General features: G+C 40.7%; 1 protein-coding gene across 1 annotated transcript in view; it reads left to right on the plus strand.

Moving 5' to 3' along the window:
* The window catches only part of NSUN2 (NOP2/Sun RNA methyltransferase family member 2), a 45,095-nt gene that overhangs the window by 15,786 nt on the left and 3,121 nt on the right, over positions 1–26,188 (plus strand). Inside the window, 14 exon segments of the mRNA XM_006025019.3 lie at positions 250–321; positions 2,089–2,173; positions 3,752–3,944; positions 5,782–5,856; positions 8,082–8,212; positions 11,593–11,666; positions 16,585–16,715; positions 18,954–19,050; positions 19,978–20,150; positions 21,231–21,323; positions 21,804–21,939; positions 23,988–24,068; positions 24,314–24,452; positions 25,683–25,722. Coding sequence (XP_006025081.2) covers positions 250–321; positions 2,089–2,173; positions 3,752–3,944; positions 5,782–5,856; positions 8,082–8,212; positions 11,593–11,666; positions 16,585–16,715; positions 18,954–19,050; positions 19,978–20,150; positions 21,231–21,323; positions 21,804–21,939; positions 23,988–24,068; positions 24,314–24,452; positions 25,683–25,722 — 1,520 coding nt within the window.

Genomic DNA, 26,188 nt, shown 5'->3' on the forward strand with positions numbered 1-26,188 from the left:
CTTGTTACTAGTGAACTGGTGTGTTGCAGTTAGTTGGTGTTTGATCCTTACATTTCCCATGACATTTGTAATACATTATAACAATGTCAGTTGTAGTAGTTGGAATTATCAGACTTTTTTTTAAGTATGCATTAGCAACTGGAGGACGTACTGATGTCTTGTATAAATCACTGCAGTTATTTTATTGTAAAACAAATCATGACCATTTGTAGTGGAATGCAAAATACACATGTGCTTCTTTTCTTTTAGGGAAATATTAGTCGTCAGGAAGCTGTCAGTATGATTCCTCCCCTTCTGCTTAACGTTAGTCCTCATCACAAGGTAACTACAAATAGGTTTGGTCTGGTTAACAAAACAGTTTTGACAAGTTAAGAAAAAATGCAAAACCCACCCCTTTGTATTGGTGCTTTATTTAATAGCATATGCTATGTGTTGCGCACAAATTAGTGATTAACTACTCTCTATGGGTATTGAAAAGTCAGATATTTTTTCAGCTAAACATACTTCCATTTTAATGTTTGATTTCGTTCGCTCCCACCAACTCTTTAAGCATTTTGCTTAAAAACAGAGCTACTTTCGCACATATCACTTTCTCATTTTGTTTTGCTTTGGCATGTCATCAGTGTCTGAGTGAATCCTAAGTCACTGTTTTATGCTGGCTGGTCTGCCAGTTCCACGAAAGTTTGGAAAGGACCTCCCATATGAAAGCCACTCCTTTGCTGTTGCAGGCAGCCCTTTTTGACAGTTCCACTCATAACTTTTTCAGCTCCATCTTAACCAGCTAATTGATTTGTCCCTTTAGTGCTGCTACTGGAAGGCTGGTCCAGAGCCTCACTCTGACAGCTGGAAATCTTTAAATTTCCATCTTGAATTTATTCATGGCCCATTTGTACCCATTTGTTCTTATGCCAATATTGTTCCTTAGTTTAAATAGCTCTGTTTCCTCCATGGTGTATTTACAGACGGCAGTGACAGTTTCTCTCAGTTTTGTTTAGCTAGACTAAACAAACCAAACTCTTCTTAGTCATCTTTAATGGAGTAAATAGATTAAAGGATAGATGCTTTCTCACTTTCTGAATTTTACCTGGAATCAAATTAGTTGATATTACACATACAAGATTTTTATGCAAGAAGCTTGTTGTGAGAAAACATCTGTTCATTTTACCAGCCTTCCTATTTCTCTTGTCTTATTTAAAGGCTTAACAACCCTATTTTAAATATGAATTTTCAATTTCAGTGGTTGTTTACATAACCTTTGCCTTGTTCTGCAGTTTTATTTTCATCTGCTGTCATTTTGCTGGTCAGCCTTAATAGGAGCTCAGGTTCTTCGGTGTTGCTCTCTTCATTCTTTTTCTTAGTATTAGCTGTGAAAACAAACAGATGTTTAATTGCATCCTCTACAGGTGTCCTTGGTTTTCCCAACAGCAGATGTAGTCCTTTGTAAAGCTTAAGTGGCTGCTTATTTTATTTGCTTATATTTCCATGAGCTTTTATGCTGCTATATTAGAGTGTAGTATGTAGCTTTTAGAGTTGAAGCAACATACCTTTCCTAGGGGTGTTTTCTCTGTTGGGTTTTCTGTGCCAGAATGTGTTAACTGTCAGTGAGTTCCCTGCCAGTTAGTTTGAGAGAGTTCCTGACTGTTTGTTCCACAGTACAGAATTTGTGATTTTTTTTACCTGAGGCTTTTCACTGTGTTAATTACAAGTGTGTGCGGAGAGTCCAGACTAGCTGTTACAGCCTAACTATCTTGGATTTACTGGTAAAAAGTAATTTGAGATGAGAAAAATAACAACACTTAAATGTAAATATATGTTTTGAATTTACCCACTTTTTGTTAATGTCAGTAATAATTGTTTGTGCATATGGAGAACTGAATTATATTTCTATCTTAGCTGATGGATGCATGCACCCACGTATGTATATGCATGTAGAACAGGGGTATTTCATGTAAGTTGTAGTTAGAGTAAACTTGACCATTTCATAATTGTATGATCTTGTATCTGAAAAGCATCTTGTATTTAAGCAAGAAGCTATAATAAATCAAAACTAAAACTTGAGAAACTTTGATGTTCTTTTTTACTTGGTAGATTCTAGATATGTGTGCTGCGCCTGGGTCTAAGACTGCACAGCTAATTGAAATGTTGCATGCAGATATGAATGTTCCTTTTCCAGGTGAGTTTGTCAGGAGCGCTTTGGGATCGTGAGGCTTTAAATTGCAAAGATGTTTTGTTTTGTTTTATTTTTTGTGTTTTTTTTTTCCCTAAGAGGATATGCAAGTATTAAAAAAATCCAAAAACTATATACTGTATTTAATTGCACACTTTCCCCTCAAAAAATAGTCCTCCCAATTTGGGGCATTTGTCTTTAGTGGGAAAGTTCATTTCTTCATTGGAATGGCAGAATTGATAATAGCTTTTAGCTAAGCAGCCAAAAGCTGGTGCCAATTTGGTGGTAGCTGTGAGAGGGTTAAAACTAGCTTTTGCCTGAGCAGCCAGGAAGGGGTGAGTGAGCTGAAGAGTACCCTGTTCCATGTAGTCAGCTTTCAAGCATGACTAGAAAAATCTTTTTCTTCTTTTCCTTCATTCTGCCTTCCCAAAACAGGGTGCATCTTATTTGCAGGCTTGTGGTATGTGAGGAAATACAGTATTCATATGCTGAATAACATTGGCCTTACTGTTCAAAGAAGATATGGGAACCGAGTATATAGTAGACTTCAGACTTTTAAAGGACCTTTTTAATCAGCTCCCACTTTGAGGTATCACAGCACACATCCAGCTGTTTGCTTGTTAAAGTTACCTGCAGGTTGTCTTTAAAACTTAGTGGCTCAAAGAAAAGAGATGTGGATTATACACTTGTAGAAGATTTGTGGTAACATTAGGCATGATTAGAGGGTTGGGTTTTTCTTGTTTAATTAGTCTGAGCTTTGTGGATAGGACCTTACTAGCTCTTGTTTTAGTGCTCTCCTATAGATGCTAGATTAAATTGTGCCAATCCTTCACTTTAAGAACCCACCCTCCTTTTATTTTTTTATTTTTTAATGTCAAATGCTTATCTTCATTCTGATGCCTGTAGACCAGTGGTTCCCAACCTTGGGTCATGACCCAAATGAGGGTTGGGGGGCAATGCCAGCAGCACCGCATGCAGTGGACGAGCTGCGCCGCATGCCAGGAGCTTCTCTGGGCCACCGCCGCTGCTGCACTCCACTCCTAGCAGTGGGTCATGGCAAAAAAAGGTTGGGAACCACTCTTGTAGACAGTAAATCATATGGGGTCTTCTCTGTGTTTGGCTGCTTGCAGGCTGTTTTCCAGCACAGAAGTTTTGCCTTTTTTCCCAGGGGCTAGAGCGTATTGTCTCTGTGCTAAAGGCCTGTGTAGTCTTCTATTTCAGCTGCATAGCACCGGAATTTATTGTTTCTGTCTTTAACAGACCACTCCACCCTTCAGAGGTGCTTTTTTTTTTTGGTTTTATAGGCCTTATTTTGACACAGCCTAAAATTTCAACCTATAGAAATAAATACTGATCTCCATGGAAGTCTCCAGAAAGAGGCAAACAGTTTATGCAACCAAAAGAAAAGCCAGCAAACAATATATTTAATGAATTGTAAGGCATAAAATAATCCTCCTTTTTTGGCCTCTGAATACATATTTTTGTTGACTCTTTTAAGTGAATCGCCTGGATATCAACTGTATTATAATGGAAGATGCAGCTGTTTCTATTTTAACCTGTGAATTTTATGTTTTCTATCCCCAGAGGGATTTGTAATTGCTAATGATGTTGACAACAAGCGCTGCTATTTGCTGGTTCATCAAGCTAAGAGGTTAAACAGCCCTTGCATCATGGTGGTGAATCATGATGCCTCCATCATTCCTAATCTACAAATAGATGTTAATGGGAAAAAGGAAATCCTTTTCTATGACAGGATATTATGTGATGTTCCCTGCAGGTATCTTGTGTTTACTATTTAATGCAAAACAAATTGTTGTATTATTTGCAACATAAACTTACTGTTGATTTGTTGCTTTTTCTGCCTAGCGAGGCAGGGTTCAAACATAGAGATTTTAAAACGTACTCTTTCTTCTTTTAAATCAGATTATGCAAGGGGATTAAGAAAAGCACATTTTGCCTCACTCCAGTTTTTACTTAGCTTCACTTAATGGATCAAGAATGACCAGATGTATGCAGAGAGAGATGTCAGAAGTCTGCTAGATGGTTTTTTTTATCCTTGTAGTTTGGGGATTAACAGAAACAAAATAAATAGAATTGTATGTATGTATGATTTATTTCAGAGCATTAAAGTGCTCTTCAGTCTAAAATGTAATTTTCCAAACTTAGCATTTTGGAGTTCCTTTATTATCATTGCAGTGATTTGGTGTTAAAGCTGCTTGGTTTTAAAAGCAAACCTTTCCTCCAACTCTGTCAATGTGGCATGGAATCTGAAAGTCAAACAGTTCTTCCCAGTACAGTCATCATTACAGGACTTCTAAAACATAAACATATGCCTGTTTTCCTTCATGCCTCAGATTATTGACAAGCACAGTTTTTGTAATCCAGTGTAACTGTAATTTATGGTTATATTACCCATGAAATGAAGATTCGGTTAAGTTTATTTTACTTGTTCATAGTTGGGGTCTTGGTGCTGCAATAGTTCCTTCAAATAGTGTAAGGCTTTATTTAACATTTTAAAGTTATTGTTATATAGATTCTTCTATGAAGAGTTTATTTTGGCAAAACTTCAAATGCTTGCAAATGTAAATTGATGTCCATACTGCCAATTTTGTTGGTAGTATATGAGCCAGAGTAGAGTCCCATTCCTCTGTCTCAGTTGTCTTTTGTTCTTGTCAAGTGAAAGGAATTGAAATGTAAAAATGAATTGGAGCAATCTAAAAAAAAGAAGGTGTTAATGCCACGAGCCTCTTTCAGAGTGGAATCACTTCCATTAACACCTGCTCACTTTGTCCTCAGATTTGGAATTGTTCAAAGGGACTGTTGTTCTCTGGCTGCTTTTGTGTTGTATTAAATGTATTTTGACTGATTGCCAAAAGCTTATTTACCTTTCTTAAAGAAGGTGGCCAGTGAATTGTTTTATTTAGTAGTCCCCATGTCTCTTGAGATTTTATTGTATATTACTTCCCTCCTGACTTTCTCCTGTTGCTCAGACATAAGAGTTAAACTGTTGGTCTTGCTCAAGGTAGACAACAAAGTATGTGTTCAAATGAGCAGCTGGTAAGATTATATCTCAATATAAGATAGAAATTGGATTACAAATCCTTTAGTGCAGGTTTGCTCGTGTGTTCAGAACTAGCCAACTGAAGAGACTGAAGAGTTGAGCCATAATATACTAGTAATGAAGTACTTGATTATTTTGCTGTATCCTTTTCAAGAATGAATTGTGTGGCTTCCTAAAAATAAACAAAAGAACCCCCAAAACAAAAACAAACCCAATCATGCCTTCTAAATGTTAAATCCCAGTAAGTTTTCATATTGTGGTTCTTTACTCTCTAATGGAATAATTACAAATAATTCTAACTCAACTTTCTCAGATTTTAGTGGAAATGCCAAGTGCTAGCTGAGTCTTATTCCACTGTCCTAGCGGTTGATGTTAGATGCTAGAATAAGGCCTTTAAAAGGCTTAGGGCCCTTTTTAAATGGAATCCCCTGTGGTTAGCCTCTTTGATTTAAAAACAGAGAAATGCAATTAGAAGTATTTTAAGGAGATAACCAAAGGTAGATGATAAATTTAATATTTTGCATATGAATTAACATGCAAACTTCTATTGCAGTGGAGATGGAACCATGAGAAAAAACATTGACGTGTGGAAAAAATGGACAACTCAAAATAGCTTGCAGTTGCATGGGTAAAAGGCATATTATAATCCTTGTATCTGTTTGGGGGAAAAGAGTAATTCTTTAACATAGCAGTGTGATGAAATACAAGTTATATAATGTTGCCATTTCTTTCTTCAATGAAGAGCTAATATCCTTGTGCTTTCTTCTGGGAGTGGAATGATTGTTCAGATTTGAATTTAGTCTACAGTAAGGATAGGATGAATCCAGACTTTCTTTGTATTCTTATATGATACCAAACAGGTATCAGTATTCATTGACTTATGAATCTAAATGCACAGAATTATTGGGGAACTAGGATGTGATTGCTAAGCATTGGGACAGGTGGGAGAGGAAGGGATTTGGAAGCCATGGGCAAGACTGCGTGCCTGAGTGGCAGTGGGTATTTTGTATACTAAAACCCAAGCAAAATCCATAATATCAAATGTGAATATTGTTGGAATCCTTGTGTTGGTATCTGTACTGAATATGAATCACAGATTTGTCTTAATCTAAGTGACTTGATGTCCCAGCTATTGCAGTAAAATAACAAATGTGGGTGGGAGTGTTTGACATTGCAGCTTGATAGCCAATGTTCAATAAGTCATTTTAAAACTAAATTGAACTCTCTCTGGTAAATTGTAATCTTTTAAGAAATTGAGCATTATCAATTCTGAATGTTGAAATACAAAATTATTTTGATGTAGTAAACCCTTCACAATTATTTAGATGTGGTTGGTTATTTACAGCCTGCCTTTGTGCAAATGTATGCGCGCACTTTTTTCAACATGGCAAATTGCTGCTGTTTTCCCTGTTTTGAGGAAGGTAACTTAGTTCAACTGGATATTCACGTTTGTTTTCCAGTGTGGCTAGGTAGCTGATGTGCAGGGATCCAGGTTTTCCATTTCCTGTGAAAAAACAGAGTAAAACAAAGATTTTCCCCCCTCACTGCAGTAAAATGCGGATTTGTCATTTTAGTAGAGAAACCTGTTGATTTTTGCAGTTTTGCAGTGATCTCTCTGGAGGCTGGCAGAGTTCCAGCTTGCAGGGGGTTGGGAGGGAGTGGGAGGAAGGCAGTCAGGCAGGGGCGCAATGCACATAGCCCTAGGCAGCCTGGAGAGCAGCTCCCACAGGTAAGCTGGGGGGTGAGGGGGGATTGAGACCCCCATGAGGAGTGGGGGAGTTGGGCAGGGCTGGGACTGGGGCTGAACCTGCTGCCCAGCCAGGCGGTGCTTGGGGCTGCAATGCGTGGCCACAAAGCCCAGGCGGGGAGCATGACAGGGCCGCAATCAGTTCATTCAGGGGGGTGGGGGTGGTGCTGGCTCCCCACTGCCATGCCCACTCCTGAGAGCCAGGGGGTACCTGGGCCTCCCAGATTGGAGAGGGGGTGGGCTCAGGCTCTTGCTCTGCTGCTCTTCCCCAGGGCGTCCACAGCCCAGTATGTGCAACCCTGCATTGTAGGGAACATTGGAGCCACACAGGGCTCTCCTTGCTGCTGTGAGTTCCATGCTGCGTTGGCGACATCCTCTGTGCGCGGGTGCAGCAGGGGAAGTGGCACAGGGGCTGTGGCCCCATAGCCCTGGCAGCTGGGGGCCCCCTCTGGTGGGGCAGGGTGCACCAGCAGGACTGGGGTGGCTGTAAGGGTGGGGTGAGGGGCACCTGCAGGTCTGCGGGGGCTGTAGGGGGCCTTTTATTTTAATCATGGATTTTGGAGTTTTTATCAGAGAATTTGTGGGTTTTTTATCAGAGAAAACCAGGATCCCTGCTGATGTGCATGTCTGGGCCACTGGAAACGCATTTAAAGCAAAAGTATTCTAGAATGAAGAAGACTAGGTTTACTGTAGGTGTGTGGGAATGGTCCTATTATACACTTACAATCCAGCATCTTGCTTGAACTCTACTGTTTCTGTTTCTAGTAGTATTCAGGTTACTGTTAATTTGAATGCTAGAATTACTGAGGCAGAAGCTAGACTGCTTACATTAAAATGATCTGAAATTGGGCACTTTAGGAGGAGTGAGGAAATGTTAAATATTAAATTAGCTGGGTTAGGTACAGTGTAGCAGCAGCAGTACAGAGCTCAGCATGGGTTTATATACCCTGCCCAGAAGTAAATTTAACTTGCAGTGTAGACGCATCCAGAGTTAGCTATGATGTTTCAGGAGAGTTTCAGCTCGAGACAGCATGTTTTCTATAAGAATTATGGGAATGTGGCTGGTTCTTACATGGTATGTGGTTTGACCAAGAATTTTCTGTTAGGTTGCAGTTAAGAATTGCAACCCGTGGTGTTGAACAGCTGGCAGAAGGTGGCAGGATGGTTTATTCTACGTGTTCACTGAATCCTGTTGAAAATGAAGCTGTCATCAGCTCTCTGCTGGAGAAAAGTCAAGGTGAGACTGTGAGCTCTCTCGGTTAAATATTTACTAGAAAAATGAAGTAAAACCTCTGTAACTTACATAATAGGGGGAATTGCCCTGAGTTAGGGTTGTCTAGGGCCAGCTGGTCACAGGCCAGGTGTTGCTTTCAGAAGGAACATGGGAAGATGTGCTATTTCCTTCTATTGCATCAACAGCACTAATAAACATTCTCCATGCCACAAAGGCCCCACCAGTGTTCTGTTGCTGCCTTGGATTTGTGCAAATGTAACTTGCATCTTAACCAGTTCTGCCAACAAGGTGTACAAGATGCGTTCAGACAGCTGTTTTTGTTCTTCAACATGAACAGAAGTAAATATTTGTTTTTGTTACTGTAAAAAGCATGCAAGACATAGAGCCTAACAATTGAGTAGGAATATGCCCTCTTAATACTCAGAACCCCACTGTTAAAGTTGGCTGGCATTGGCTGGTTCTGAGGCTTGTCACCTTTATACTGCTTGTGATTGCCTTAAGCACAGCTGTGGGGAGCATGGTCTTATGCTGCTGTGGATACATCAGAATAAGACAGCAGCCTGCTTAAACTGCAGAGCTGTGAAACAGTGGTTCTGGGGCCATACTTTCCCCCAGTGCCAGGATGAAGGAATGATTGGTTGTAGCAATAGTCAGTAATAAGTAACCTAGACTTATTTGAGGGATGTTTCCTGGCAGGCAATGAGGTTAGATCATAGACAGTTGTCCAGCAACTAGATCTTTCCAGCTGATGCATACTTCTGTATAGCTGCTCCCTTTCCTGTTTCAAATCAGCTAAGAGGAGTGTTTGTCTTAACCTGGGGTGGGCAAAATGCAGCCCGTGGGCCAGATCCAGCCTGCCAATTGATTGTATCCATCCTGCAGCTGCATCCATGGTGCTCTGCATAGGGTCAAGCCCTACCCACTCCTGCCCAGGACATCCTGCACCTATTGACTGCACTGTCCTGGTCAGTGTGCACAACTTCCTGGCAGGGCTGCTCCCAGTGCTGCTGCAGCTGCCTGGGTACTGCTTGGTTCCCCCCACCTCCAGCAGCTTCTCCTCCTGCTCCTGTTTCTGCTGCACCATTTCAGGCAGTCAGTAATGCAGGGAAGTGGCAACAACCATGGTAATGTGTGCCAGGCACCACATACTCAGCCAGATCAGGGTTGGGGGGTGGGGAAATCTCCAGCCGGGAGCCAGCCAGTTGCCAGCCGCTTTTCACCTGCTCAGCTGCCTGCAGGTGGCTGCTTGTTGCTCTGGGTGGGTGGAAGGGGGCTGGGACCTAGACCTGGAGCTCCATGAGCTGGGGCAGGAGCTGGTCAGCTCCAGCTTCCCCCCCTGCCTAGCTGGGCATGTGATGCCTGGCACATGTCCCCAAGGCCACCGTCGCTTCCCTGCATGGGGCAGCTGTGGGCAGGAGCAGCCATAGGCCCCCATGAGGAGGCACAGGCCGGATCATGGGGCAGACCACACCACACAACCGAAATGAGTTCTGCTGCATGCACCCCTTAAACCCCACCTCCCTCCCTCTCCCTGCTGCTGGCCAGCTTCCCCCCCACCACTCCCTATTTACATACCCACCCATATATCCCCTCAACCCCCCGCTTACAGACACAATATACAAGAGAAATACTTTATTTTAGAGCTGTTACGCAATCACTTCTATATATACTACTCACAAAAACATAAATTGGGACAAAATATTTCTTGAAATGTTTTAATACTGTATAGAGAAGTTTAATTTTTAGTACATGGTTTGTTTTTTGTCTGTAACTTTTTAAAATGATATCTTCTGAAAGATTTTGTGTGTGGCCTTTGACAACTCCCAAACTCATTAAGTGGCCCAGCGGCTGAAATAATTGCCCTTCCCTGATTTAACCTTTAGACTTGTATTCATACAGTCTTGTCCTATATCAGTACTGGAGAGACTTTTAAACAGACATGACTGCTTATGGTTGCTTCTGTGGACAGCACCAGGCATATTATTTGCAGTCATATGAATGTATGAAACTTACTGGCATAAAACTGCAGCCACATTTCCATGGCACCATAGGGTGCTGCACAATGTTAGCACTGGTAGGGGTGCAAACACGTACAGGGTTCACAAGATAAACCCAGAGATTTCAAAAAGGAGTCCATAATGTCAAAAACATTCTGACCTGTTGTGGTCTGAGTTCTTTGCAACAAAATTGATCTCTTTTTGACTACTGAAAAAAAAAGCAAATGAAAACTAAGAGCTGACATTTTCTGAGGGGTTCCTTGAGTCTAAGAAGCCTGAGAACCACTAGTTTATGCTGGCATTTTTTAAGCTTGCTGTACGCAATCAGGAATATCAGAGGGACACCAGTTTGAAAGAAATCAGCTTTGAGAAACAAGTTTTAGATTTTACCCTTGTCTGTCAATCCTCATATAGTTTTTTTGTGGTTCTACTCTCTCCTTTTTTTTTTTTTAATTTAAAAAAATATATATTCCTTCAGATTTTTGTGTAATATCTGCACACACGAGAGGTGACTGACTATGGAGATCAAACTGAAAGAGTGCTGTAGAGTTCACAGAGCAAACAAGCAGGATCAATAATGAAAAATAACTTTAATCTTTTACTTGTCCTTTCAGGAGTTCCTATAATTTAAAAATTGGACAGGTGTTATTTTAAGGGACTATTATTCATTTAACACAACTCAGTAATAATAAAAAGTTCTTTTCGTATTCAGAACATCTTACGAATTAATGAGTTCGGTATTGGTAATGCTGTTCTGTTGATGAACTGTTGGCTAGCAAACCCCTAGATTTAAGGCATGATGACTTCTGGCCCATCATGACTAAAATTAGCATTTTATCTCATTAGCCAAGAGTTCTTCTTTGTTCTCCCTCCTCTTTCTAATTAAGCTTTGATTTTTTTTTTCTCGCTTGAGATAACAGACCATAAAGCAATAGTATATGCCAAATTATTTTCAACTGTGTGTCACTGCAGAGGTAAAATAACTTAGAAGAGAATGATTTTATTGGTCTAAGCAACCTACCTATTAAACTAAAAGACTGATGTTTGTTGTTATCTTAATTTACTGAATATCATTCCTCTTATTCCCAATGTTTAATGTTGCTGTAACACTGACTTTTCAGCCTATACTCACCATCTATAAGGTCAGCAAATTTCTTTAAAGAGCTTACCAGAAATGTAAAAAGTTGGATATAATGTTTAGTAATTTAGATGTGGTACTTGTTTTGAAGCCTCTTGAAATAAATAATAAACAAACACCATATTAGCTTGGTGTATAATTTCTAGAAAATCATGTTTGGAAACATTACATGAGCAGACTTAAATAAATTCTCAGCACTTTATATTTTTACAATCACTTAATTTTCATTTATGTTTTTGGCTTTTTAGGTGCCTTAGAGCTTGCTGATGTCTCTTCTGAGTTGCCAGGTTTGAAATGGATGCCAGGAATTACACAGTGGAAGGTATTCCTATTGTTTCTGTAAAGATGTGCACCATAATCTCATTCTTGGTCTGTCTTTTGGGTAAACAAATTGGGGAAGAAGTCCAAGAATTGTAGTAAACATTTCCTGCAAGATTTGCTTTTTAAATGTTTGTTTTTCACATCGTATATTTCTTCATATGTCTCTGGCAGTGTAACTTTGATTTAGAATCCTGCCTTGAATTAGGCAGGGAGGGGATTTGAACTGAAATCATCTACCTATTCAGTAAGTGTCCTAACTACCAGTGTGGAGGGCAATGGACCTTTGGTGGTCCATGGGCAACAATGCTGTGCAAGTATCATGCTATAGAAAACATCATGTCTTCGTTTTGCTTTCAACCTTGGTTTTGATTCTGATTTCCCTGGGCAGCATCCAAAAGGTCTTTGCCCTTAAGCCTGGGTTTGGAGACCAACTGCAATGGGATATTCTGTGGTGTCTCTCTCAGTACTTCTTGCTGGAGTTCTTTCACTTTGTGTAAGATGCTTAAAAACTCATTGAGAGAGAGTGACAGTGAATTTGTAGCCTGGTGGTTAAGCACTCTTCTGGGAGGCTCCATTTCCTGCTCCATTAAATGTTCTTTCTATCTGTACAAAGTAGAACAATATCAGCAAAAGAAATTGAAAGCTCCTTTATAGCTTAGTGGTTAGGGCTCTCTCCTTGCAGATGAGGTATTATGGACCCACAACCTTAAATGTAGAAGAAGAACACTGTATCTGGGTAAGGGTCCTAATCCTTGAAGTCTTGGATAAAATGAGACCCTTTCACTCTGGCACTCTTGTGCATGCAGTCACAATAATATTTACCAGTCTAAACTACCCAGGAAGAATTTGCTTCCAGAATAACTGAAACGACCTCTTTTGGCAAAATTAATATCCATTGAAAAAAATTCCCCTCGGTTCTATTTTGTTTTTTTTTTGTGATAAAAAACATGTGTGATCTGAAAGAGAGAAATAATCAAGTGCAAGTCATGGAAAAGAAGTGAAAGTTTTTTCAGAAGTATTATCTTGACATTCTTGCAAATATGTAGCATTTCTTTTTGCTTGCTAAATGCATGTCATACAAATATACCTCAGCTGTAGCATTGGCCATAATGGCAGGAATGTTACCTTTTTTTGACTGTCTGTCCTCGTGTGCATCTGTTGTGGATGTGCATCTGTTCCACTGCCTGAAACTGGAGAATTTTTCGAGCCATGTCTGATTTGGTCCATGCATGCACCACACTAACTTCATGCCTTGTACCACAGGAACAAAAAAGATAGGGTGTGGGCCAACTGCTACTCCTAGTTCATTCTCACCATTCTTGGTAGTACATTCCGACCCAATGTTTGTAGTTTAGTTCAGCTGTGCTGTATTGTTATCCCGAGGTGTATACAGTTCTGAAAGTTTTTTAGATATTACTATAGGTTTAGAGAATCTTTGAAAGTTATAAGGAGTTCATCTTATTTCTTTTATACTCTTTCCTTTTTATGGCAGTCGGGCAGCTGTTATGCCCAGACTATCATCCGCTGGCATCATGTTGCCTTAAACAATGACCATTGTGCTTGCCTTTGTATTGTTTAGGGCAGATTTATGTCCCTCTAGCTTGTAACATCTCTTACTCATTTTTTCAAAAAGCAAAAAGTCAAGCTCAACTCAAGGGCCCAGATGCTATCCTTCTCCTAAGATGCTGATATGATACTCCCTTCCAATTCTAAATGTCTTGGTTGCTAATTAAAATCATTGGCAGCAGCCACAAAACCACGAAGGAGTCAAGAGTTCTGTGCCTCCTTTTTTGGCTTGAAAAGATCTTTAGAAAGCCAGGCTTGAGCTACTATGTATGCTCATAATTGATCTGGGGTGGCCACTTAGATGTCTACCTCCACCTAAGCTCTTTTTGTGCTTCTCAGATGGAACTGAAACTTGACCCCATAAGTCCTTGATTCCTTGGAGAAAAACTATGCCAAGCAACTAAAGTTGAGATCATGGAGGGAAGTCATCTTTTTCTCACCATTGTTATAGTTAGAGCACTTGTTTGAGAAGTCAGAGGCATCCCTTCCAGGCCCCATTCAATCTTTAAGGGGTATGAATCCACATACTTCCTAAAAGAGTACAGTAACCATCATGCTGTGAGCTAGGCTGGGCTGATGAGCATCCTCCATTCTCCTTGATGATGCTAGACCACTGGGTGGAAAGGACTATAAGAATTGTGTGGCCATAAAGAGAAGAAGCAAGAGGAGGTATGACTGGCATAGTGGGGTGGGCACGCCATTGCTGTGTGTTCATTTTATCCAGTGATGGGTTCAGTGCAAAATGTATTTTCATTTTACACTGACGTCAGTGCTACTGTTAGATGTTTCATTGGGGTCCTAACATGACAGAAGTTTCAGGTAGATGTTCCTTCTGTGAGCAAGCTGGATCCTGATGTTCTGGATGCTTATGAAGCCTGCCCAGAGAATGGCAGATCTGTGTGTCTCTGCAGAGTGGAATAAGGGTTAACTTTGAAGGTGCATTAGGCTGCCCATGGAGAAAATGGGAGTAGTAGTGCTCTGAGGGAGAGACCTTTGTGTTTTTGGGACCAAATGGCTGCTAAGTCTTAGGTGTTTAGTAGACAGAACAAGATCTGGGTCAGGTTTTCATTTACAGATAATATAAATAGCTGTTCAGAGTTCCTTTTTATATTCAACAGTAGGGCCTTTCCTAAGAAATTCTATGAAACAGAAATGTCTTGCCTAAAGAAAATCAGGTTTACATTCCTCAACAAGATCAGTCAGAAAAATACACCCTTAAACAGGAGGATGCTTTGCTAACTGATTCTGTCAACATCTTCACCAGTTGAGGTGGTGGCACATGCCTTACTTTCTTTTCTTGCAAAATTTTACAGTTAGCAGGAAATGGATAACAGAAAAATTATCAGTGCCTTTTAAAGATGCACAGAACTCCTCATTAATTAGTGATGATCCTTTGTACTTCCATGCCAAGAAAAATCATTCTTCCTATAAGCAAAGTGCTTTTAAAGCCCACAAAGACAAAGGCCAGATTCTTGCCTTTTTTGCTCCTTCAGCAGACTGAGAAACTAGTATTAAAATCCTCTGAGTTGGTGGAATAAATGTATCCTGGATTCCTTTCACAGCAACCAACCAAGAGATTAAGTGGCCCCAATCAAAGAACACCTTCAGACAAAGGCTAAGTTAATGGACCTCTTTAGAAGAAAATATGCTCGCTGGCAAACTTTGTTTCATATTTCAAATTACCAAAAACTTCTGGGGAAATGCAATTTAATTATATGTACACCGAGTTCTCTTGATAAACAGAAAGTGAGGAACAGTTTGGCTGTTAGCAATGAAAGCAAAATGTTGTGTTTAGTTACAGCTTCACAATCCAGAATGATTACCCCAGTGACAAGGTACTTATTCTTGTTGCAGCAGCTATGCATTCCAATGGAAATGCAAGTCATATAGGAGGATTTACCATTCCAAGGCAATAGTCTATTCAGAGAAAGGACACATAACTCCTACATGTTAAAAGATGCGTGAGCAGCATCTTACAAATGTGCGTGCCTCCAACAATGAGCAAGCATCATTTGTACAAATGGCAGAGACAGAAAACAGTCTTCTGTCCCAGCGTTCTGTGAAACGCCACAGAAATGCATGAAACTTTTAATCATTATTGGTATGGAGAGTTACTTACTACCCTTTAGTCTCTTAGTAAAAGCAATTTTTCTTTGGTTTCACAGAAACCATATACCAGTGGTTCTCAACATTTTCAGACTCAAGGCACCCCTTGAGAGGCTTAAAACGCCCCTCAAAATGCTAGCTCTTTGTTTTCGCTTATTTTTTTGACTACAGAAAAATGCTAGAGCAATTCTTCTGTTGCAAAGAACTGCAAAAAAAATCGTAACAGGTCTGTATTCTTTTGATATTGTGGATTCCTATTTAAAACCTTTGGGTTTATCTTGGACTTGTGGTTGCACACCTAACAGTACTAACATTGGGTGGCACCCTTGAAAAGATCTCAGGGTACCTCAGGGTGCTGCAGCAACCTGGTTGAGAATCAGTGCTGTACACATTGACACAATTTGAAAGGTTTCCTATATCTAAATGGCTGTTTATTAGATATTCTTTAATCATTCTCCACTGTTTTTGTACTCTTGCTCTTGGAAATAAATGAAGACAAATTCATTTGAACACTAGCTTAGACTATAGAGTTATTGAAGCAAAGCTGAACTTTAGGACAGTGGAGGCTCACAGCTTCTGAAATATTCCCTATTATATCTACTTTGGTTAATCAACCTCAGCTGAGTTGCTGAATATTAGTGAGATTTGCTTGTACCTTCTGGGTCATTGGACATCATGTTCATTCAGTGGCATGGTATCAAAGACTCTTTCAGTGCCCTTAGGTGCAGTTGAAGAAAACAGATGCAGTTCAGAGAACCTGTACTCAGGTTCTTAAAATATTTATAGGTTTTTCTTCTAGTGGAAAAAGAAAGGTAGCATAAATAGGAGCTGCCTTTCCTCCTCCTGCACCAGTGAAAACAATATGATAGCAAGGCTTCCAACATTACCAGTGGGAGGAAGCCCAGGTGGATTGGCATGCGTTCAGAGAACAAGTGCCCATGTTCCACATCAACATGCTAGAGTACAAAGCAGTGTTTAGAGCATTTGAACAGTCCCTCATTAATTTAGAATTAGCCCAGACCATTAATGTCACACAATCTAACAATATACTGTATATACAGACTTGGGGAAGAACAGTTCTGGTCATTCATGAAAGCAGTAAAGTTTTGAGAATTGGGAACATGCCATCAGTTCTCTGTATCAACAGTTGATTCATCAGCAATTATGACTGAGCGCTCCACAACTTTGGTGATTATGTGATCATGAAACAGCAGCCTCAGATTTAATTTTCATATTTTCCTTCATAGATAATGTTAAAAGATGGGCAGTGGTTTGAGGACTGGAAAGAGGTGCCTTCTAACAGACAGACACAAATACGACCCACCATGTTCCCAATAAAAGATGAGGAAAAACTGAAAGCAATGAACCTGGAGCGTTGGTATGCCTTCACCAAGTAGTTTGATTTTATTGGATCTGATGTTTAGCTTTTATAGCAGTAGGGGGAAATACCTTGTGGAAACTGGCATCTTGATTTTTAGGAATGGATTGTGGGCTAGAAATAATTACTGAAATGGTTAAGATAATATTCATTGCATATTGGTGACTGGCCACTACCACTGTGACCCCTAAATGTATCTGAAGGACAGAGGGATGGAGAGAGTGACAACCCTATCTTTAGTTCAAAGAGAGTGTGTTAGTAGAAAAACATTTAGGGACAAATTGAACCATAGTCTGCCATATTTACTCAGATCTGAGACAAAAAGTTTTTTCCTCATTCAATGGAGCTCTGAGGAAAGCCCTTCATCTTGGATTCAAGTATAAGACAGGAGCCACTGCTTCTGCCCTGAGCCCCCATCCCCTCTGCCACCTTTCCCCCTCCCCCCACTGCTGCTTACCCTCTATCATGATTCTAGCCCAAACCCTCCCAGTTAGACAGGAGCAGCAGCAATGATGGAAACTCCAGCTGTGGCTCTGACCTGGTCCCAGGGGCAGAACTGCTGCCACATCTGTTATGCCCCATGCCTGGGTTGGAGCTGGGTTTGAGCCAGAGCTGCAGCTGGGAATAAGTTTGGGAAGAGGGAAAATGGACAGGATGGGTGCAGGCAGGGAGGGAGCAAAGTGGGGAGCTGGGGGGTGCTGGGGAACAGGTGGAAGGAGGTAAAGTGCAGAAGGGACAAGGTTTAGGCCACTTGACTTCCCTGCCACCTTCCCCCGCCCCCTCACCTACCCTCTGCCACTGCTTCCTTCCTGTTGCTGCTTTCCATGCTGCAGCAGTGATGGGTGGACAAATTTAAGGTGACCCTCCAATAATTAGTTTCTATATACTCACAGTTTTCCTAGCAGAGCTTGTTGCTGCCTTTGGAATTAGAGTGTAGAATAGACCTTAATTTAGACCAGTGGTTCTCAACCTTTTTGCCATAGTGGGCCACACTTGCAGCTCTCAGTGTGTTGGACAGCAGCGTCTGGCCCATAAACACACAACTTACAAATGGCCCATACACACACAGTTTACTTCCAGTGTATCCATTTAACTAGAGGTGCACCGATACATCGGGTCATATTGTATCGGCACCAGTCAAAGCAAAATTAACATTATCAGCTATCAGCTCTTTTTGGCTGAGGTGGCTGATAATGTCGTCAATAAATACTGTGTGCATGCATGCAGCCTGGCAACTTGTAGAGCAGCATCTGGCTGGTAAATTGTGGGGAGGGTGCAGATTGAGGCCCTTCCAGTGAGGGAAGGAGTAGGGTTGGGGCAGGGCATGGAACAGAGCCGTGAGCAACTTGTTTGGGAGGGGACTGCTTTGGCTGCTGGCACACACCCAGGGAGGTCCGGGAGGGGCACATGCCCCCCAGATCTGTGGGGCAAGGGTGGGCTGCCACTGTGGGCTGGATCTGGGGGTGACACTGGGCTCTTCTTGGCAGGGGAGCTGGGCCACGCTGCATACAGGGTGGGTGGTGGTGGTGCTGGGAGTTTGGTGGTGGTGCTGGGGGTTTGGGGGTGGGGGGGGGCTACAGCAAATTCTGGGGTGACTAGCCCATCCCATAACCCCACCTCCCAGCATCATTGCTGCCTACCCTGCGCATAGCCCTGGCTCGACCCCCTGCCAGGAAGAGCCTGGCACTGCTCCAAGCCCCAGCTCACAGTGGCAGCCTGCCTTCACCCGCCGCACAGATCCTGAGGGGCACATGCCCTTCTGTGCTTTCCCTCAGGGTGCGCCAGCGGCAGGAGCTGCCCCCCACCCCCATGCTTCCCAGACTAGTCCCAGCTCTGTCCTGCAGCCCACCCTGTCTGCGTAGCGCCTGCCCCTGCCTGAGTCCCAAGCCTCACTCCCTTTTCCTCCCCACACCCCTTTTCCTCCACAGACTTCAGCCAGACGCTGCTGTCCAAGCTGTTGGGATGCATATCAGCAATTGCATCAGTATCAGCTGATGTGGCTTGTTAATAATCGGCCATTGGTATTGGCCCAAAAAGTCTTTATCAGTGCACCCCTACATTTAACAGGATGTCACATAGTCCACAGCAGTATGCTGATTGGGCTGCATGCAGCCCGTGGGTTGAGAACAGCTGATTTAGACACACAGTAAATGTTAGTGTGACTCCTTAATATTGTGTAAAAACTTCTGGATTCTGATTATATCGACTAATGTTGTTTTTGGCTTTTTTTTGGTCCAGTCTTAGGATATTGCCACATCACCAGAACACTGGAGGTTTCTTTGTGGCTGTATTAATAAAAAAGGCTCCAATGCCCTGGAATAAACGCCAGCCTAAGGTAAAAGGAGCTTTGATGAAAACGTATTTTTGTTGTGTTTTAGAAACTTTTGTAAATGTAATTAGAAACCTATTGGAAAAAAATTGGTCATAGTAATCTAGTATAACTGTTTCCATTCTCATCTTGAGTTGTCTTGACTGCAAGTCAGTCAGTGGAACTTGTATACCCAAATCCCTGAAGCCCCTTTGAAAATCTTTCTTCTCTTTTTTTTTTTCTTTTAAGTAGGTTGATGGGCTTGTGTAGCCCCAGTAAAATAGCAAGGTGGTATTGTACCTGGAGCTAAACCTTTTTTCTTTAAACTACAGTGTAACACTCTCCTCAGTTATTCATATTAAAGGGGTATATGCCTCATACAAATCACTTAGAGGTCTTTCTGTTCACTTGATGCCATTAGTTAGAACCTCTTTGTAAATAAATGTTGCAAAACAGTATGAAAAAATCAGGTTCATACAAAAGTAATGCACTTTCCAGCGCTTCTTACCATTTTAAGGCTCACACAGTAGCGCTGCTATTGAACATGTACAGTGAGATAAAGTTGTTAAGTTTTGTCTAGCTCTGGTTTCTCCATGTTATTAGGCAAAAACTAACTGGGCTACTGATTTGGAATGTTCTGCCCTTAAATGTGATGCATTTCATATTGGATGCACTGATGCATTCTTGGAGACGTGTAAGGCAGTAGACCAAATAAAGGCAACTTTGAATGGGTAACTTGCTCTTTGGTAAGCTCTTTTGCCCACCACACACACACAGGGAAGCTCTTTTGCCCCTCCCCCACACACACGCACACAGGTAGGGGGGTGTGTGTGTGACTGTGTGTGTATATAGTGTGTTTACTATATGTGCTAAACTCAATAAAAAGGAGTATGTAGACGAGTTAAATATAACTTACTTTTGCTTCACTAAAACATTTATTACAATCTGGAACAGCTTCAGCGGAAATTGTTGCAGAAAACAGGAGGTACTGCAGTACCTACCACCACTACAGAAGATGGCTCTGTAGAAACTATTGAAGAACAACCTCCTGAAGACGAACAGGCAAGGGAAATTCAGGACTCACTGAACTCAGAGTGCGAGCAAAGCAAGAAGGATGGAGTATGTGGGTAAGAGATTGCATCTAAGCAGACCTGTTTGTAACCCTTGAAGGCTTTGTGGAAACCTCAGTTTTGTTTAGTTCTGAATTTTAAATAATTTAAAAAGCAGAATTAAAAAAGGAAAACACGCTATTATCACAACATGCTCATTAGCTTTTATCTTGCCTTGTTCCTTTTCTTTCTTGTTATCTACTTAGATTGTAAACTCTCTGGATAAGGGTTGTTTACAAATCTGAAGAACCAAATACAGCAAAAGGATTAGTTTGCCTGGGGGATATATATCAACTCTTGATTGTTTTGGTCACTGTTAAATAATTCAGCATTATTTGTATGCCACTTAGGGTGGAGAATTAAACATGGGTTTTTTTCTGTACACTGTCAGCAATGTGTTTAATACTCTTAGTCTCCAAAAAAAGCCTTATTCCTGTCCTGATCTTCCACTGTACGCAAGCAGAACTTGTATGAAAAGAGGATGGGTTCACAGTATTCTGGAATAGAAATTGAACATCTGACAGAGAGAGTAGTAGAGAGCAAGGAGAAAAGGGTTTTGAAAGTGAAATGAAGAGGCTGATTATAGAGGAAAGCAACAAGAGCACCCAACTTAATAACTGTTCGTATTAAATATATGCCTGCTTTATGAAGGCATAGAGCTTGTTTTAAAAAGCTGTGCAATATTTCTAGTTGGCTCCATTACTTCATTTGCAGTCTCAATAATATCTGCATTAACTGCTAGTCCTACATGCTGGTATGGTGCTTTTCTGGAGTCCATTAATTTATCTCCTTTTCTCTTGACCACCACCTTCCTCTTTTTCTCCCACCTGCTTTCCCAGTTGACTCTCTCCTTTCTTTCCTTCACAATTGCCTGCTTGATGCACTCCTATTCCCCTAGCTAATGCATTCTTTCCCCCACATCAGTCCATCTGAATTTTCAGAGTTATAGTACCAGTATTACTAGTGAAGCAACAGGAAAATGTAGTTGTGTGCTCTTCCACATGCTTCAGTCAACACTCGCAGTCATTTGCCAAATGATGATCTAAATCCAAAGAACTTTAAGAAACTATTCACCCAAGCAATAACATTTGTTTTTAGACCACCGCCATCGAAAAGAATGAAGTTGTTTGGTTTTAAAGAAGACCCGTTTGTGTTCCTTTCTGAAGATGACCCACTGTTTCCATCCATCCAGTAAGGAGAAATTATGTCCTTTCATTCTGCAGTAAAGGATTCCAGCTAACTAGGATTAGTTTTTCCCAGGTGAATAGGTCTTCGTTGTAGCTGTAGTTGAAAAATATATCTTCATTTTGGCTCACAAATAAAGCACGTTTTCCATAATTTTAAGATAAAGTGGATATGTTGACATGCAACTCGTTCTTAAGTAAAAATTGAATGAAGCTTTAAAAAAAAAAAACAAGTTTAAAATGTCCACTTTCAGCAGCCTGCAGAATAACTCTAGAATGAAACATTTCAACTTCATTTTAAAAATATGTGGAGTTTTTTGTGACATCTAACACTGTTAATATCATGAGTCCTGTGCAGTGCCTCTCAGCCATCTGTGGTGGTCATGGATGAATGGGGAAGTTGCTGGAGAGTCTGTGTTTGTCATAATTTTTAATACGCTGAATATAGAAGCCTGGCAATCTAAAGTGTCACTGTTTATGCTTACAGGAAATTTTATGCATTGGATCCTTCATTTCCTAAAATGAATTTACTTACTCGGACTCAGGAAGGAAAGAAGAGACAGCTGTACATGGTTTCTAAGGAACTAAGGAATGTACTGCTGAACAACAGTGAGAAAATGAAGGTAGAACTCTTTATTTTTAGATGTTTTCCATGAATCCATAGACATCAGTGGAGGCTTCCTTGCTCTACTATGAGAGCTGTCTTCTGCTAGGACTCCACTTAAAGTACGACTCCATTCCTCTTATTTTGTTGAAGAAGTACGTGAATTTTTGGACTCTTGGAGGGAATATTACTTTACAAGACTTAACAATAGATGCGATGGCATTCTGCCTAATCTAATACAATACTTGGAGATCATACAAGGGACTTTGTGTGTGTTTGTACATATTTATGTATGTGGAAAAATAAATCATAAGGGTACAAATTTAACAGTGATGGGTGGGGGTCCTTGCCAGAATGGGGGGAGTGGGGTGGCAGCGGTTAAGGTTTGGGGGGGTCTGGCTGGGGGGGAGAGGATAGTGTGAGCTGTGGGCATCAGGATGTGGGGTGAATATGGGCTCCTGTGGTGGATGCAGCAAGGTGTAAAAACCACTGCACCTGCCTGCCCACTTCAGACCTAGGGTGGGTCATTCTGGCCTGCAGCCAGAAAAGGTTGGCTCCCTCTGCCCTAAACTACAGCTAAAACCAATTAGTAGGTTGTACAGGTACTCGTCACTTAATGTCGTCCTGGTTAACGTTTTGTTATTACGTCGCTGAGCTATTAGAGAACATAGTCGTTTAAAGTCACACAATGTTCGGTTACAACATTGTTTGGCTACTGCCTGCTAGTAGATCACTACTGTGACGTAATTGGATTTGCTTAACATCATTTTGCTTAGTCGCATTTTTCAAGAATGTAACTATGATGTTAAGCAAGGAGTTAGCTGTGTCCAGAAACAGCTTCTTAAACTGCGTCCTACTGTAGCATGACCAATTAATATTCTTCCTGAAGTCATCCATATTTTTTTTTCTCGTAGAGAGTTTAGAGACTGAAGTTTTATCAACCTGTAAATTCATCGTGAATGCACCGCTACTGCGGGCTTGCCAACCCAGTCATTTTGGTAGCAGGAAGAAAGCAAAGGGGAGAATGTTGCCTGGACCAGAAGCCCTGGGGCTGTAATTTAACCCCTCAGGGGCTGCCAGTTGGACAGCAGACAGCATTGTCTTAAATAAAAAACATCCTGTGAAGCTGCTAAGGCATTGAGCAGACATGGGGTGAGAAGTAAAGTTCTCATGAATTAAACTAGTTGAGGAAGAAAGCAAAGGAGGAAAATTACCTATTCCATAGAGCAGGGGTGTCCAACCTTTTTGAATGTGGAGCCAGATCATGAACTTTTTATCACCCAGTGGGCCAGCGAGCCATATTCAAAGACCTCACAGGAGGCGGTATCACCGCCCCCCCCCCCGAAACGAAAGTACAGTGTTTACTTTCATTTCCCATCGCAGCACCTCAGGCCTCAGAAAACAGCTTGGAGGGCCGCATGTTGGACAAGCCTGCCATAGAGATACAGAATAGAAGGCCCGAGTAGAAGACATCTCACAGACTTCAGGGTTTTATTTTTTGCAGCACATCTGTAAAGTAGGGCAATTTTATCTATCCCTGTTTTATAGATGGAACACTGTCAAAGGCCGTGAAAGAACATTGAAAAGATTTTAAGAAACTGGTGACAACATTAAACTTAAATCCTTGAGTGCCAAAGCATGGTTTAGGATGATTAAGTTCTTGTGTGTGATTTTTCCAGATTCACATAGGAAATCCTTAGTAGAACTAAGGATTGAAGCCACTTCTTGTTAACAGTTCAGTGCATTAACTGAAAGACCACTTATTTTGACGGTTATCAAATGTTGATATAGGAGAGGTTAGAAGTGGAGTGCCCTGAGGCTGGTAACTTTACCCTGATAATTGGGAACGTTTATTCATGTTTTTTCCCTAGAGCATTCTAATTTAAATTACACTGATAATGTAACCTAATTTTAAATGTTGAATTCTGATTTATGAGTTTTAGTGTTCTTGCTACAGCAAAAATACTCTTTCTTTGGTTGCTAGTTAAGCAGTTCAAGACAAGTTACCTAACTGAAACTTTGTTTCCATTAAACATTGTATTGATACTTTTACTTTAAAATTGACAGGTTATTAACACAGGAATAAAAGTTTGGTCTCGCAACAGTGATGGTGAACAGTTCGGTTGTGCCTTCAGACTAGCACAAGAGGTAATTTTGAAGCACCATGTTTTCAAGTCACGAGAGAACCTTATTAGCGTTCCCCATAGTGATACTTATTTTGAATCCAACAGATTGTGAGATGCAGTCTTCCAGGCTTTTGATATTTTAAACTGCATTGAAACAAAATAGTTTAGCTGTAATATTATTCAGAGCTTTTTTGCTTTTAATTTAATCCTTTTTCAAAAAGCAGGGATTCTTTTCTTTTTTAAACTAATTGTATTTTTTACCACCAGGGAATATATACACTGTACCCATTTATTAATGCGAGGATTATAAACATTTGCATAGATGATGTTAAAGTGCTGCTTACACAGGAGAATCCATTTTTAAGTAAATTTAGCAATGAGACACAAAAACTCATCAAAGACATGGGTAAGTTCTCTGTATTTACTACACGAAGATGAATACTGTTCTGTAAGTTGGAACCTCATTCTTGTGAATTATTCTTTCAGACAAATTGGAAATCCACCTACAGAAATAGATGTATTAGGAGTTGTGGCTAACACTAAAAATGTCTATGCTAACTGTTACTGTACTGCTACTGTATTCATAATGTTGCTGAATCTAAGAGTACTTCCAGAGGCTGTGACTATATCTGGTTCCAACTCTGGAAGCTTATTAGACCAAGGATGTATAAATTCTGCCAGATTTGAGAGCCTTGATTCTTATGTGCAAGATAACCTCCAAAAGATCCACCAAGTGTGGGATTTCTTAGTAGCATTGAAATTCCAAAGCTGTGAGCAAAGTTTCTAAACTCCGTTGGTATTTGTTTCCAACTATATTCCAGTTTCAATTTTTAGTCTGTCCTGGACTTTGTAGGAGCCTTTATTGATTGTATACTTTAAAATAGATGGCACTGGCCATGTCAAAATTAAACATCTATGTTTTACTTAAACAAATGGGGGGGAGGGGGAGGAATTATGCTTACTCTGAATACTGACTACATTATCTTCTCTTTTATGTGGGAAATGCTTATAATAAGGAATGCAGTCTCTCTAATTACCTTCACTGTTCCTCCCATATAAACCAGAGTGCACAGTAAACTAGATTAGTTTATGTAAAACTAATCTATAGCAGTTGTAGGCATTACTAGTAAAAATACAGACAGAACTTTGAATGTAGTTCTATCATTTTAAAAACTTACAGGCATTTATTATCATATTCTATCCATAGCCATTGCTGGTACTTCAGTGTCTGATGGCATGTGTGTTAAGTGAAAATGTAGGGAAGAAGTATAATTCAGAAAGTGTATAACTCAGTCTTTTGGTTAGCCCTTCACTCTCTTCATCTGTTTTGATCAATTTTTAATTTTTTTTATGGAACTTCTTAGCCTGATTTGTGAGAGGACTGTTTTTTCTGTGCATATATTTGTTCATCTGTTAACTTCATTTTGTATAGTTTCTGTTTGAAAGTATGTAGCTGAAATGCGTCTTCCAGTTCAGGTTTTTTTGTATTAATACAGATAGTTAGTGTTAATGTAGTTGTTGGATAAGAGTATTTGTACAGCAACAAGAAAATACCCTTTGCTCTCTCATAACGTCTTGAGGTCACAGGTATCTTAATGTGGTCCTAAGCATGTTTTATGTATTTTCTTTCTTCTAGCTATGGGAAGTATAGTCCTGAGGTATGATCCAGATCCAAAGTAAGTAGATGCCTTTCCATTCTGTCTTTTTTTTTTTTTTTTAACTTGAATGATTTCTTAGCACTTTGTACTACAGGAGAAATAGGCATGAATGTAAAAACCAAAGCATACAGCTCATTTCAGTGAGTCCTTATCTTAAACTTTTTACCCTCAATTTAATGAACTGTGAAAATACTTGCTGTAAATGAGTTTTTTTCACTGTTTGTGGAGTGTTCCTAGCAGTATGCAAGGAACAGTTTTCTATAATAATAAGGATTGAATATGAAAGCTACTTATCATGACTGTAGGATTAGTTCTTATGAACTATGTGCCCGCCTCTGCTCAAAGAGGCGTTCCCGGGCTGCCTTTGCGCGAGCAGCTAACCGGGTCTGCCCCGCTCCCGTGGGAGGGTTCCCAGAGGGTGCCCCAGGGGACGGTGGCAGCTCCCTGGATCTCCCCAGCCACGGTCCCAACGGGACCCTCAGTG

Source organism: Alligator sinensis, unplaced genomic scaffold, assembly GCF_000455745.1.
Source record: "Alligator sinensis unplaced genomic scaffold, ASM45574v1 scaffold248_1, whole genome shotgun sequence".
NCBI lineage: Eukaryota > Metazoa > Chordata > Crocodylia > Alligatoridae > Alligator > Alligator sinensis.